Source organism: Panthera tigris, chromosome B2 (genome assembly GCF_018350195.1).
Source record: "Panthera tigris isolate Pti1 chromosome B2, P.tigris_Pti1_mat1.1, whole genome shotgun sequence".
Classification (NCBI taxonomy): domain Eukaryota; kingdom Metazoa; phylum Chordata; class Mammalia; order Carnivora; family Felidae; genus Panthera; species Panthera tigris.
Window position 1 is genome coordinate 141914711 of NC_056664.1, and position 13763 is coordinate 141928473.

The 13763-nt window shown below is 53.4% G+C and overlaps 1 protein-coding gene across 2 annotated transcripts in view; it reads right to left on the bottom strand.

Annotated features, from left to right (window-relative positions):
* EZR (ezrin) overlaps window positions 1-13763 on the bottom strand; it is a 50981-nt gene that overhangs the window by 1346 nt on the left and 35872 nt on the right. For both annotated transcript variants that reach the window (XM_042987445.1, XM_042987446.1), the window contains 6 exons: window positions 8681-8777; window positions 3621-3784; window positions 3200-3330; window positions 2388-2548; window positions 1962-2054; window positions 116-367 (listed from right to left, as the gene is read on the bottom strand). In XM_042987445.1, coding sequence (XP_042843379.1) covers window positions 116-367; window positions 1962-2054; window positions 2388-2548; window positions 3200-3330; window positions 3621-3784; window positions 8681-8777 — 898 coding nt within the window. The remainder of the gene's footprint in view (window positions 1-115; window positions 368-1961; window positions 2055-2387; window positions 2549-3199; window positions 3331-3620; window positions 3785-8680; window positions 8778-13763) is intronic.

Here is a 13763-nt window from a genome sequence, read left to right on the forward strand (position 1 = left end):
GCAGCACAGGTCAGGCACGACCAGGAGAGGTGGGTGCGGGGGGGGGGGGGGGGGACAGCCCCCGCGCCACCCTGGGAGACAGGAGGAGGGGCGCCCCCCGGCCCGCTGCCCTCACCATCAGCTGCCGCTGCACCCGCTCGTTCTTCTCGGCCTCGGTGATGCGCTTCTCCTCGTTGCGGTCATCCAAGATGCCCTCGCTCGAGAGCTCGGCGCTGTAGCCCGTGTGCTCTGCGCCCTCGTCCTGCAGGCTGTCCTGGACGTGGTAGCTCACCGGCTCGTAGACAGGGGGGGGCGGGGGCGGGGGGGCGGTCATCACCAGGTGCAGCTCCTCCTTGGTCTTCACCAAGTCATCCTGGGCTTCTTTGGCCTTTGAAAGCAGTCGGGACACAGGTGACCACTCGTCACGTGGAACCACGTGTTTAGACCATCTTTGGAAGAATCCCCTTCTCTTAAGCCAACGAAGGCTTCTGCACCTCGTCTCGCCACTCGCCTCCCCTTCCCCTGGCGGGCTGGGTGCATGAGCCTAAGCGGCACGGAGCGGAGGAGGGGACCACGTGTCCCTGTGCAGGGTCTGACCAGCCTCTTCCCGAGTCTGGGGCTCCAGATCCTCTGAGCAGTTCTCAATCGTGCCCAGGGCACAAAAAAAAACTGATGCCAGGGGGTCGACTTTAAGAACCATAGCTTCTTAGGGCGCCTAAGTAGCTCAGTTGGTTGAGCATCCGGCTTTGGCTCAGGTCACGATCTCACGGTTCATGAGTTTGAGCCCCACATCGGGCTCTGTGCTGACAGCTCAGAACCTGGAGCCTCTTCAGAGTCTGTGTCTCCCTCTCTCTGCCCCTCCCCCACTTGCATTCTCGCTCTTAAAATTAATACTAAAAAAATTTTTTTTAAAAACCCCATACTTTTCTTCTGTGCCTAATTCTAGAATATGTTCATTGTATAGGTTTCTTAAAGGGAACTTACTAAACAAGAAACCCTCTAGCCACCAGAAAAAGCCACTATAGTGTTTTAGAGTGCAGCTTTGTTCTCCTTCCTGGTGTGGCCACTCTTCATTAAGCTCCTCACTGCCTGCCTGCACTGTGTTCAAGCACTTTCCTACCTGCCGTTACCCCTAAACCTTCCGGCAACTTCTTGGCGGTACAAATAATCATGCCTACCTTGCTGCCACTCCAGCCCTGGAGATGAGCTTAGTTTGAAATCAGCTTTTGCCACTTAATACCTTATAATGAGCGCTTTCTCCAAAACCTAAAGACCGGAGATCTGCATGCAACTTGGGTTCGGGGCGTGGGGGCCGAATGGTGAGGGAGGCACCAGGGAAGGACAGTGGGAGGTCCGTGTGGGGGGCTGTCACAGCTCAGCAGCAGATGACTACACGGAACCACATCCAAAGCTCCCCCGGGGACCATGCTTTTCCGCTGGGTGTGGGGGACTCCCAGCTGGAGAGACCGGCTCCCCGGACACTGCAGCGGAACATGGTTCTTACTGTTACAGCTACAATTCATTCAAGCCCCTGCAGGCTGGTCCTCAGAGCAACCTCACAGGTTGGCTATTAGTCCTGATCTGCAACGAGGAAACTGAGGCTTGGAGAGGTCAGGCCCCTGTCCTATCACACAGGGAGGAACAGAGTGGAGACCCTTGCCTGCATCCTGAGACCTTGAGCCTGGGCCTTTGCATGGTGCCACGCTGCATACGCTAGGGCAGGAGGCCTTGGGTGGCCCGTTGCCAGGGGCACCCACGCAGCTGTGTCTGAAGCTGGCGCCTGATGGGGCCGAACGGTCTGAGGCGGGGGGCGGGGGCACGGCAAGGTGGGCGGAAGTGAACCCGAGGCTCCCTGCCGGGCAGACCCAGCCCACCCCCGGGGGGGGGGGGGGGGGTGTCTGGCTCACGACCTGGGGCTGCTGGGGGGGGGGGGGGGGGGGGGGAGTGTGCCGCCAGCCCCAGCCCGGAGCGCGCGCACTCACCCTGTGCTGCCACTCCTCCACCTCGTCCTCCTTGCGCCGCCGGGCCTCCTCCAGGAGCGCGATCTTGGCGGTGTACTCGGCCAGCTCCGCGGCCTGGCGGGGCGCACGAAGCTCCGATTACCGCGGGGCCTGTGGCCAGAGCCCTCTTGCCGACGGACGGCCACGCGTTTTGGCAACTGGCCCCGTGGGCAACTCAGCCTCGTCCCCGCCTCCTCCCCGGCCGCTGCTGCCCACTGTGTCCTCGAGGCCTCGCTCGGACGACCACGGTGGAACCACCCGAGGTCCACCCACCGGGCTGAAAGCCCTCGAGCAGGTGGGTTTTCCGGCCACGGACACAAAGGACGGATGATACAGCGGGTGTCACTGTGTCATCCCCAGAGGCGGCCTCTCCGTGCTTCAGCCTCGTGAAACTCAGGGAGCTCGTACCAGCTGCTCCTGGCTCTTTATCTGATCCGCCGCCTGCCGCTCCAGCTCCTCCTTGGCCCGCAGAGCGGCCACGCGGTCAGCCTCCAGGCGCTCTGCCTCCTCCTGTGCACGCTTCCTCTCCTCCTCCAGCTGCAGGGCTCTCTGAATCTGGTCCGAGAGTTCTGGAGAGAGGGCACAGACCCAGGACTGCTCGACGGCTTCGGCCAGGGGCCCCGAATTCCCAGCCCAGAGGCACAGGATGGGGGCCGGGGCGGGAACCACCCCACGGACTACAAAGCACTGCACCGGGGCCTCTGCTTCCACGGACACCGAAGGGAAAAAGCACTCTGGGGCGCGTTCCTGCTGCGCACATCGGCATCTTCACCGTGGTCAGAAACTGCTGCGCAGGGTTTCTCCCTCCCGGCCAGGGCCAGGCTCTCCTGGCAGATGCAGAAACCGCACCGCCTGCCCAAGTTTTAGTTTCTAAGACAGGCCAGGGCCACGTGGCATGGTTTGGGCAGTCACTAGCCGTGTGACCTTGGGCAAACTGTTTTACCCGCTAAACTTTAACATCCTCAACAGGAAAACGGGGTAACTCAGGACTAACCCCAAAGGAGTGAGGAATGGAACTTTAAAAGGATGATGTGCAGAAAGCACTTAGAACCGTACAGAACCATCCGATCCAACCCCTCGTCATCGGCTCTGGTCCGCGAGCCTCTACTGTGGGTGCCGTGTTCACCGGAGACCATCCTGGCTGTGAGCGTACTGCCCGGCCACCTGGCCCTCGCCGTGGGGACGCTGGCCTACGGCAAAAGTGCCCAGCACACACCCACCTTTCTCTGCCTTCTTGGTTTTCTGCTCGAAGTCCTGCAGCCTGAGCATCAGCTCCTCCTTCTCCCGCATCATCTGCTCCTTCTCTCTCTCCACGGTTTCTCTCCGCTTCTTCTCGGTTTCCAGCTGCTGCCTGTTGGGGGGCGGGGGGCACGGGAAGGCTAGGAGCTGGCAGGCACTTGCCATGTCACCAGTGCCCAGTCCAGGACCGCCCTCCAATGGAAGGGACTCCGCCGTGGCAGCAGCGACCCCCGGCGCTACCGCCCCGGGGCCCTCCCGCTGCCCGGCCCGCAGCGAGGCAGCTCCGCCCTCGTTGGCCAGGTGAGGTGCCCGCGGCTCCTCCGATGGGGAAGGGCCCGGGTGTCCCGCGGGCAGTGAGCCCAGGCAGACGCCGCCCCGCCCGCTGGCCTCCCTCCCGCTCACCGCTCCAGCTGCTTCTGGTGCTTCTCCTCCCGCGCCTGAGCCTTCATCTGTTGCACCTCGATGGTGTCGGGCTTCCTGCGGCGCATGTACAGCTCGTGATTGCCCATGCACAGCTGCAGGATCCGCTTGTTAATTCGCAGGCGGGGGGCATAGAACACGAAGTCCTACAGAACAGAACAGGGCCGACCCTCAGGGGGAGCTCCCTCCTCTGGCTGTCTTCTTCCACACCCGACTTCACAAAGTTCCGGATAACCTTTTCCAAAAGGACAAATGGGGCCACAATGGGGCTTCAAGGAAAAGCCAGGGACAACAAGTGGCCAGACAGAAAGTCCCTGGTGTCACCGGATTTGGATTCTCCGGAACAAAGGCAGCAAGTGTGCGTGGTCTTTGCGGGTGTACACGCGCACTGAAACCCCTCTGGCTGGACTACGAAGCCCCTCTCTAGGGCAGGGGGTCTTACGGCCTTGGGAAACCCAGCACCCCGGTTCCCGTGCTGCCTGATCTGCAGGTAACACCCATCCCCAGCAACCCCAGAGCCACCATCTCCAAGTCTTGCCTGGGGTGCGGCTTGTCTCCCTGCCTCAACCGTCACCTCCTACACTGCCACCGGCTGTCAATCGGGTCACTACCGGACGCCTGACGCCAGCCTGTTTAGCTCCAGGACCGGGTACAAATGCCGTGGCCGGGCACGTGTGTGTGGAGGCTTCTGGCTCTGGCTCCAGCCTACCCCTTGTTCACCTGAACTGCACTTTCGTGCCCCCAAACAGATTTGCTCAAAGCATCTCTGCTACTTGGGAAGTACTGTCCAATCCCATAAACCCAGGGGTACCGGCACATCAGGAGACAGCATGAAGCCATCATCTCCGGTCTCTGCGACCCCTCCCGTGCCCCCTGCACTTGAGGGGTCATCCACACTTTCCTCGGCTGACTTGTATTGGTCTCCATCTTCCACTGGACAGGCACCTCCCTTGCCAGCAGGCCTGTGTTCATCCATCTCTGTCTCAAGGACCCAACTAATACCTATATTTACCAGGTGCTAGAGTTTACACAGCGCTGCCACGGCTGAGCCTGTGACCTTGAGTGAGTCATTTCCTCTGAGGCTGAACACCGTCAGCTGCACAGTGGGGAGGACAGTAATCTAACTGGACTGCTGAGATGATTAACTCAGATCCTGTTTGTCAGGACTCAGAATGGGGTCTGGCAGGACAGGAGTTGCCTGGTACACAGAGGCTCAGACAGAGTGCTGGTTGCCTTATGAAAGTGGAACCTTTTTGAAGAGAACAGACCAAACAAAGCATCCAAGAATGTTAGGACTATGAGCACAGAAGTCTGGGATGTGCCACAGGGAGGACACACGACTTCGCCTCCTAGGTCCAGCTACTGCTGTGATTAATGCAGGGGATGGGAGGGGAGAGAGGGTTTAGAAACTCTGGTGAGAAGTTGTTTTTAAATGCCAGTCTGCTTCCGCTTTTTCCCCCTTTCTCTTCTCAGTACGGGGCTCCTGGCATCCAGATTCTGACCAGGGGAAGGGGAACAGGGGAAGGGTGGATGAAACAAAGACACAGCAGCTTCTGCAACCCGAAGGGACATGCCACTGAGCTGAGCAACACGCCCCCGAAGGCCCTATGTAGCCTGTTTTTTCATCTGTGCCAGAAATGCTGGAAAGACAGTAATGTTGAACCCGAGAGCCCACGGAGTTCCCGGGGGTGGGGGGCTCTCCTCGGGCTTCCACACACTTGTGACGAAGTCATCGGGTTTCCCAGGGAGTGTCTGCAGAGCTGGGAGAAACAGGTGTGTTCACCGCGCACCTATCTCTGTTACACAAGAGAAAACGATCTTCTGTTAGGGCCGCGCGGGCCTGCTACCCAAAAAGGTGTCGACTGTGGCTAAGCGTTGCAAAGGAGCTCCGATTAGCACCAACTCCTCCTTACAAAGACGTCAAGGGACAGAAACTGCGGTAGCATCAAGGCGGCAGGTGACCCTGAGTCAAGCTCTGCACACAGCCTGAGAGCAGAGGAAATTTCCTACGCTGCCTTTGAAGGAGGCTGGTTTCCGACTTCAAGTTAAAAACAAAAACTGAAACCAGTATTTATTTAAGGATTTCTAAATCCAAGTACCCAGCCCATGCCTCCTCATGCAAAACCACAACACCAACTAGACCTGGGGCGGACTCTCCCAATCCTGGAGAGAACGGACGTCCTAAAACCTGAAACTCGAGGCATGAGGCGAGTTCAAGGGAACGGATCTAAGTCCCTAAGGATACAAGAGAAGGAGATGGAAACGCAGCCGGAAAGCTGTGAAGCGAGGAGCCCCAGGAGCCTCCAGGAGGCCGCCCTCGACTGAGGGCAGAGCTGCTCCCGGGCAAACGGCGGTTTTCCTAAGTTAAACAGGTAGCTGCCGGAGCCCTCACTCTTCCATGAGGCCACAGGGACAAAAAGCCCTTTTTGAAGGAGGCAGAGCCGGTCTCTGCCCCCGCAGGATGACCGGGCAGGGGGCAGGCTCCGAGCACTCTCGTGCTCGTTGCAGTGTCCCAGCCGGCAGGAGGAGAGCCAGCTTTTTTAGAAGGGACACGCCTGGTCGCCAGGAGCCCGGGCGACAGTGGCTCGTCTGTGAGCCTGCCACGGAAATTGCCCCCCACGAGTCAGCCTCAGCAAAGGAATCCTAAGCCACACCAGCGAGCCAGCCCGGACCTCTGGCGTTTCCTTGTCTGTCTTCTGGGCCGACGGGATATTCTACGGCCCTGAGTACGGGGCCAGAAGCCGGGCAGTGCCGCAGAGGCAGGAAGGAGCAGAGCGACCCTGGCGAGGTGCAGAGGGGAAGGGGACGTGTCCCCTCAAACCAGCTCCTCACCTGGAACCCCTGCCCCCCCCCCCCGCCCCCCGGACAGGAGCCTGACCAGGTCGACCTTCTTGGTGAGGCAGTCCCAACCACCTGGAGCGGTCACACCGTCCCCCGTCCCCTCACCCTGATTTGTTACTAAATATAACCGCACTGTCGAATTCACAGCCGGAAAGCACGGTACTTGTTTTCATCCGTCTCTTGCACTAGAACGTGGACCATGAGGACGGGAACCCCATGCTGTGTGCACAATCCTACAAGAGCCTGCTCGCAGTATGCCACCCACCAGTGCTTCTCTCACCTTTCCTTTAATCAGCGGCCCCACACAGAACTAGTATATAGTAAAAGTATGCTCAGCTGATTCAACCTTTGCTTGGAATTTTAAGATCAGGAAATATTCAGGAGGGAGGCAAACCATAAGAGACTCAACTAATGAGAACTGAGGGTTGATGGGGGGTGGGGGAGAAGGGAAAGTGGGTGGTGGGCATTGAGGGGGGCACCCGCTGGGATGAGCACTGGGTATTGTATGGAAAGCAATTTGACAATAAGTTTAAAAAAAAAAAAAAAGGAAATATTCTTCAGGTTTTCAAAAGCTAAACTTAAGCCGAATTAAGAAACGCGCGCGCGCGCGCGCACACACACACACACACACACACACACACACACACACACACAAATCCTTAAGTAGTCCAGTCCAGTATTCTTGCTTCTGCCAAACTTCTTTAAACAGTTCTGAAAACTGAGCACCACCCTGTGGGCAGACGGCAGCCTACCCAAGGACTTGAGGGTCTTCTCACTGTCCCAACTGCCCCACCTCAGGGCCCATGGTAACATGGGGACACTGTGACCCTTGGGCTGCGATGCTGCATGTTAACGTGGCCTGTTACCATGGAGCTCACAACTCTGTATTAAATGCTGTTTTAATTGTAAATAACTGGGCAACTACCCACAGAGTAGGGGGTCAAGAGTTTACAAACAGCAGGAAACGTTTTCAATAAAGGAGAAAATACTTTCACAAACAGCGTCAAGACATCTGTTTTTCACTTACGCCAGACTAACTGATACGTGGGGAGGGGCAGTTGGACAATAAAGCGGCTCACTGTTCCACGTGGGTCACTCGTTGCCCAGCGGGGCCCCGGCCCAGAAAGGCTCCCAACGCCCTGGCCTGGACCACAGCCCATGTTGGCCTCTCTAAGCCCAACACTGTAACCAAGACACAAAGTCCTTTACGATCTACAGTTCTGTAAAAATCGTAACAGGCTCACGGGATGAGAGAATCCTTTAAGTGACAGTTTTAAGAACCAGATTTCTGATTAGAAGACAAAATCCTCACTCATTCCGTCACACTACGGCATGTACGTCTCAAATTTTCTCACCAAATAGCTGAAAGCTTACACATTAGCAGAATCACCGATAAAACCGAATGCGTTTCCCGCACACACCAGTCTTTGCGGTTGTTAGTTAACAGTCTACGCTCTTCAGACTGCAGGAAATGAAGTCCCTTTTCTAGCTAAGTCCTCCCAGGAAGAGTGTCCCACCAGCCTCATCTCTGCGAGGACCCACTTCCCACATCAGCTCCAACGCGAAGGCACCTGCGTAAAGCGCACTGGAGGGGGCAGAAGGTGCTTGGAGAAAAGCAGAGGGGCACAGTCCCGGAAGAGAATGTAGGTGGGGGACAGGAGGACCCGCGGTGCTCTGGATGCAGGTGTGACTTTTCATAATGCGGTAAATTGCAAAGATGGCTCAGAAAGCCAACTCAGGCCCTTGAGACTCGTGCCCCAACTGGCTTCCAGGGAGGTGCCGACGAGAGCCCCCACCCCAAGTACACCATCTGGAGGCAGGTTGGTTTTCCCACAGGAAAACGAACATTTCACAAGCCCAGAAATGCAACATTTCGTGAAATGCTTATCATTTGGTCAATGACTCAGAACTCTCCTTTTCTTCATAAGGAACGAAGACCATTTGAAAACTTAGGGGATACAGTCAGCTAGCTTTTGACAGACACCTGGGCCCCAGCACACCTCTCCTGTAGCGGTCAGTCACATGATGCAAGGGGTCCCTGACCCTCAGTGTAACCTGCTGGCAGTTTGTTTACCCTGTACCACACAAGGGATCCTGAATATCACCAGCTCCTTGTCCCAGAGAAATCAGACTGTTACCCGGAAAACATAGTTGGCTATAAGAAAACCATAACCCCTCGCCTAGAATCCATAGAAACTTACGGGAGCCTTCTTGTCGATGGGCTTAATGACAAACTTTTTGTCATTGAAAGAGATGTTCCTGATTTCACTCCACGGAAAGCCAATCTTTGGGGTCAACCTGAGGTTAAAAAAGAGGGAAGGGGATAGTTAGATGTGTATTTGGATTGCAAATCTATTCTTAGAAATTTTATTTCAATTTGAAAAAGTATAAAGCCCAGGACGCACAGTATATAACACACGTTGTTACCGGAGTTCCTACCTGTGCTAGGTGAGGTCAGGTCCAGGCTCCAGCAGACCTGCACCGGGCCACCCCAGCCAGTAAGCTCCAGGTCAACTCGGATTCCCAACCCGGTGCACCCTTTCACCCTGTGACAGCTTGCACAGCCATCTCCTGTAGCCTAACTGGGTCCTTGTGCCCAGAACCCCACTTCTAGCCACTGGGTCTGATTCATTTCCCTTATAGTCAATCCATTCTCCTCTAAACTGCCAACACAGGAATCCTGTTTCCACAGGATGGAATCCAGGGGCCTCGACTTAGCATCCAAGAGGCTTCCGATGGAGCTCCTGATTCACACTCAGGCCCTCAACACCCGTCCCACGGCCCACCTGGCCAGTAGAGCTCCCCGCTCTACACCACAAACATACACCCTCAGGCCAGCTCGGCCTCCTTCAACAGCCTTGCCTCTTCTTGCCCTGTAGTCTCTTGTGCTACATCAACTATTCTCTTCGTGTTTTCCCAATTCCTCCGTTTTTATTGAGCTCTTTGAAGACCAGGCAGGTAAGCTTTCTGATGTCAAAGTTCATGTCTTAGGTTTTCTAGGCATGCTGTACTCAGAGCGGCTGCTTGCTGATGGAAACAGAAAAGTGCCTGGTGTGCTTCCACTCCAAGAGTGCCTTGCTCATTTTCTGTGGGGATCATCTGTCCGTGGCTGCAAGGGGGGTACTGAAGTCCCTACTCGTACCTATTGTTGTCTATTTCCCCTTCATGTGTCAGGACTTGCTCATTGTATTAGGTGCTCCAGGGCTGGGTGTGCATGTATTTACAGTTGTTTGAGGTCCCTGATGAGGACTTGGTATGGACTCTGCTCTTCTGGGTCTCATCTTAGGGGTGCATGGCATGTTCACCCGGCTGGCCAGACACCCTCCCGTGTCCTCCTCCAACTTCTACGACAGCACGAGGCCCACAACCCCCTGAGGAAAGCCCCAGCACTTCCCTGCTTGGTCGCTACTAGCCCACCACTGGCTCAAACTCTGGCTCTTTAGCATTCCCAGGAGAAGTTCTCCAGAGGGTTAAGACCAAACACATGGCTCTTACCACACGACCTGCCCATTCTTCATCTCTTTTGCCCTATGCTTTCAACATATTACCATGGACACCATCTAGAATGACAGACCCTCAAACCACCATCCAAAGATCCTACCATCAAAACCCAACCTTTCCCCAGTTCATAAAAACTTTCAATTTAGAAAATAAGCAGAGATGGAGAGAAACCAATTGCCTACCGACACGTTTAAATAAAAACTGATGGGCAATGTAGGTTTGCTATGACAAGCCAGGTCAAGGTGGCAGGGTGGCTTCTGATGGCCAAGAGAGGACACCAAGCCTCACAGATGGCTCTTCTGGGACACAGCAGTTCCACACACCTGGAGGAATGAGGTCAGGGCACTGGCCAGTCCTTTTTGGCACTCGCCTTTTTACAGCTCTGTCCTCCAGGGTCACCAATGCCTGCTAAAACGTATCTGGCCTGCATGCCTCACACAGTCAGATACGCAAGACGTTCACTCTGCTACTGAGCAAAGAGGTGACGTTGTTTGCACGCCTCTGAGCACCGGAAAGGAACTCAGGATACCACCTAGTCCCACTGCTGGCTTTAACCCAGGTCCTTACATGGCTGTAAGAGGGACAACAGGTAGACATCTGCTGCTTCGTAGCACCCGCTCCACAGCACGAGGGCTCTCATTTCTCACCTGTGCAGTCACCACTGCAGCCAGATTTCCAACACTCAGAATGCCAAGGAGGTAAGGATCTCAGGTGCTCAGCTTTTTTTCTTTCTTTCTTTTTTTTTTTTTTTAAGATTCTGCCTCTTCTTTTTAAGTTTATTTTGAGAGAGAGTGTGCATACATGTGTAAGTGGGGGAGGTACAGAGACAGAATCCCAAGCAGGCTCCGGGCTATCAGTGTGGAGCCTGATGCGGGGCTCAAACCCTCAAACTGTGGGGTTTATGACCTGAGCCGAAATCAAGAGTCGACCTAACTGACTGAGCCGCCCAGGCAGCCCTGAGGCTCCTAGCTTTATATGGGGTTGTCAAAACAGTTCTAATCCTAGAAAACCTGGACCTTCAGGTTAGACAGGCATCTTTCTTTTAATTTTAAGGATTGGGCAGGCGTCCGGTCACCATGCCCTCCAGCCCTCTGCTTGCTTTCTGAGGTGTCTGTAAAGTCGGTCTTTTTAAGACTCTGGAACCTCATATAACAGTTTACAGCCGTTCAGAAACCTAACTGTAGGATCAGAGATAGGACTATATATTTTTTTAAAAAATGGGATTCTCCAAACAGGGACCAGAGCTCTTTAGAGAAACAGCTGATTCCAGGGCTGGAGGAGGAAAAGTACAAGATGATCCTGGAACATCTTGAGGAGCCAGGAAGTGAAGAAGTGCTCAAAAAAATAACGGGGTCTGTCTGGGTGCCTGGGTGGCTCAGCTGGTTGAGCGACTGACTCTTGGGACTCTTGGTTTTGGCTCAGGTCATGATCTTGCAGTTGTGTGGGTTCAGGCCCCACATCGGGCCCTGTGCTGACAGAGTGGAGCCTGCTTGGGATTTGCTCTCTCCCTCCCTCTCTCTGCTCCTCCCCCACAAATTTCTCTCTCAAGATGAATAAACAAAAAAAAAAAAAAATTAAAAATGGGGTCATATCAAAAGGGCACAGGAGCCAACTCGAAAGGGATCCTAAAGGCAAATCTTAATTTGAACAAAATAATAATAGTAATAGATTATAGCCTGTAGAATAAAATATCCATGAGTAGAAAGCGGACTCTGTTCAGAAACCATACATGTAAAAGAAATGTTCTGTTTTTTTTTTTTTTTTTTTTGTGGGGGGGAATCACTGTTTCCTCAAAACCACAGTAATAATTGTTTAAGACTTGTGAATGGATGCTAGAAAAGATTAAAGTATAATGAGAAACAGGGTATTTACATAGTTCCCAAGTGTCTGCCTGAAATGTACTTACTGACCACAAAGGGAAGGACAGTAACTTCACAAAGAAGCCTGGCAGACAGCACCCTGACCAGACACCAAAGTTAACACCACCAGCAGTGGTAAAATATTCCCACACCACGCACTGCCTCGTGAGAGGCCCCGGGAAGGCAAAACTCAAATCTAACTGAGAAAACACGACACAGATCCAAGCTGAGGGACTTTCTAAAGAGTTAACGGCCAGTAGTCTTCCAAAGTGTCAAGGTCAAGACTGGGGAGGAGGCAACTAAGTGCAGGTGTGAGTCTGGGCAGGATCCTGGGGCGGAAAAAGGACGTTAGTGACAACTGGGCAAAATGGAAATAGGGTCTGTATATTGTGAAAAGCATCGTGTCAACACTGACCTGGACTGTGGTTATGTAAGATGTTAGCACATGGAGCATATGGGAATTCTTCATACCTGCTACTTTTGGAACAATTTTAAAGTCTGAAATGATGTCAAATGAAAAAAAATAAATGGCTAAAAAATTTAAATTCAAAGTATGCAGGTGGAGGTGGGGGGTGATGATACTATTCTTCTGTATCTTGACAAGAGTCTGAATTTTTCAGGCACATGTCTGTTCAAACTCAGCAAATGGGGCTGCCTGGGTGGCTCAGGACATTAAGCGTCCAATCTCATCGTTTTGTGACTTTGGGCCCTACGTTGCGCTCTGCAATGACAGTGCAGAGCCTGCCTGGAATTCTCTCCCTCTCTCTCGCCCCTCCTCCGTTCTTGCTTGCTTGCTCTCTCTCTCTCAAAATAAACAAACTTAAAAAAAATAAACGCAACAAATGAACACTTAAGAAGTGTGCATTTCAATGTACTTGAATATTACATCAGAAGACAAGCAAGAGCTCTAGTAAACAACATGCATTTTGGGGAAGGCACACAGATGCCTGCAATTTACTCTGAAATGTATCTGGAAGAAAGGGGCCCGAGGTTGCAGTGACGTGAGGCTGAGCAGTGAAGCGCTAAGGACAGAATCTCTGCAGGCACGGGACATTACAATAAAACCCTCTCCATGTTGTGGTTTGCTTGAAATTTTTCATTGAAAACATTCAGAAAAGGTCTGGGGTATTGGAAGGGGCTGGAGGTCACTGTGGGCTCCACAGACGGCTCTGCGGGCACTCCTACAACAGAAGCAAACATCCTGATCTGAACCAGCAGGGGCCGATCCAGGCGTGCCGCCACCTCTTGGCAGGGCAGGCGTGTCAAGGAACTGTCCCCTCGCGTCCCTTGTGCCCACCTCCTGCCAGCCACTCCTAACCAGGTCCTACCGCTTCTCCCTCGGCCATGCACATCCAGACACGCAGAGGCCAAACCCTCCTCTCCGCCAGTCTGAGGGGAACTTTTAAACTCTGTACTCTCAGTGGATTAGCTGTATTCCCTTCAACGGTCTCTGTAAGAGACTAGGAGGTTTTTCCGGAAATTCTGTTCCACGTTCAAGTTAGGGCTCCAAAGACCAGAAAGGAGAGAAGTATGTGACAACTGCATATGTGGTAAAAGAAAACTCCCACAAATCCAAAGAACTGCCTTTTGCTCTCCTCTCTTATATAGGTAACCTGTTAGCACTAAGGCACAAAGATGTAACATACACACAAAAAGGGGGGGTGGGGGTGGAGGCAAAATTAACATATTGTGCCTATGAGTGTAATTTTAAAAACTGGAAATAATTTCTTAAGTATCTACATGATACATAAAATACTATATATACTGTATTACAGTTTTACGATCCTGTACTGCATATACTATATGCTGTAGTGTATGTATGCCGTATATAACCAGTATGCTATAGAACCTAACAATAACCACTGGCTTACTATATACATAATAAAGCTAACAAAACAAGTATAGATTAGTGCGTGTGATTTAC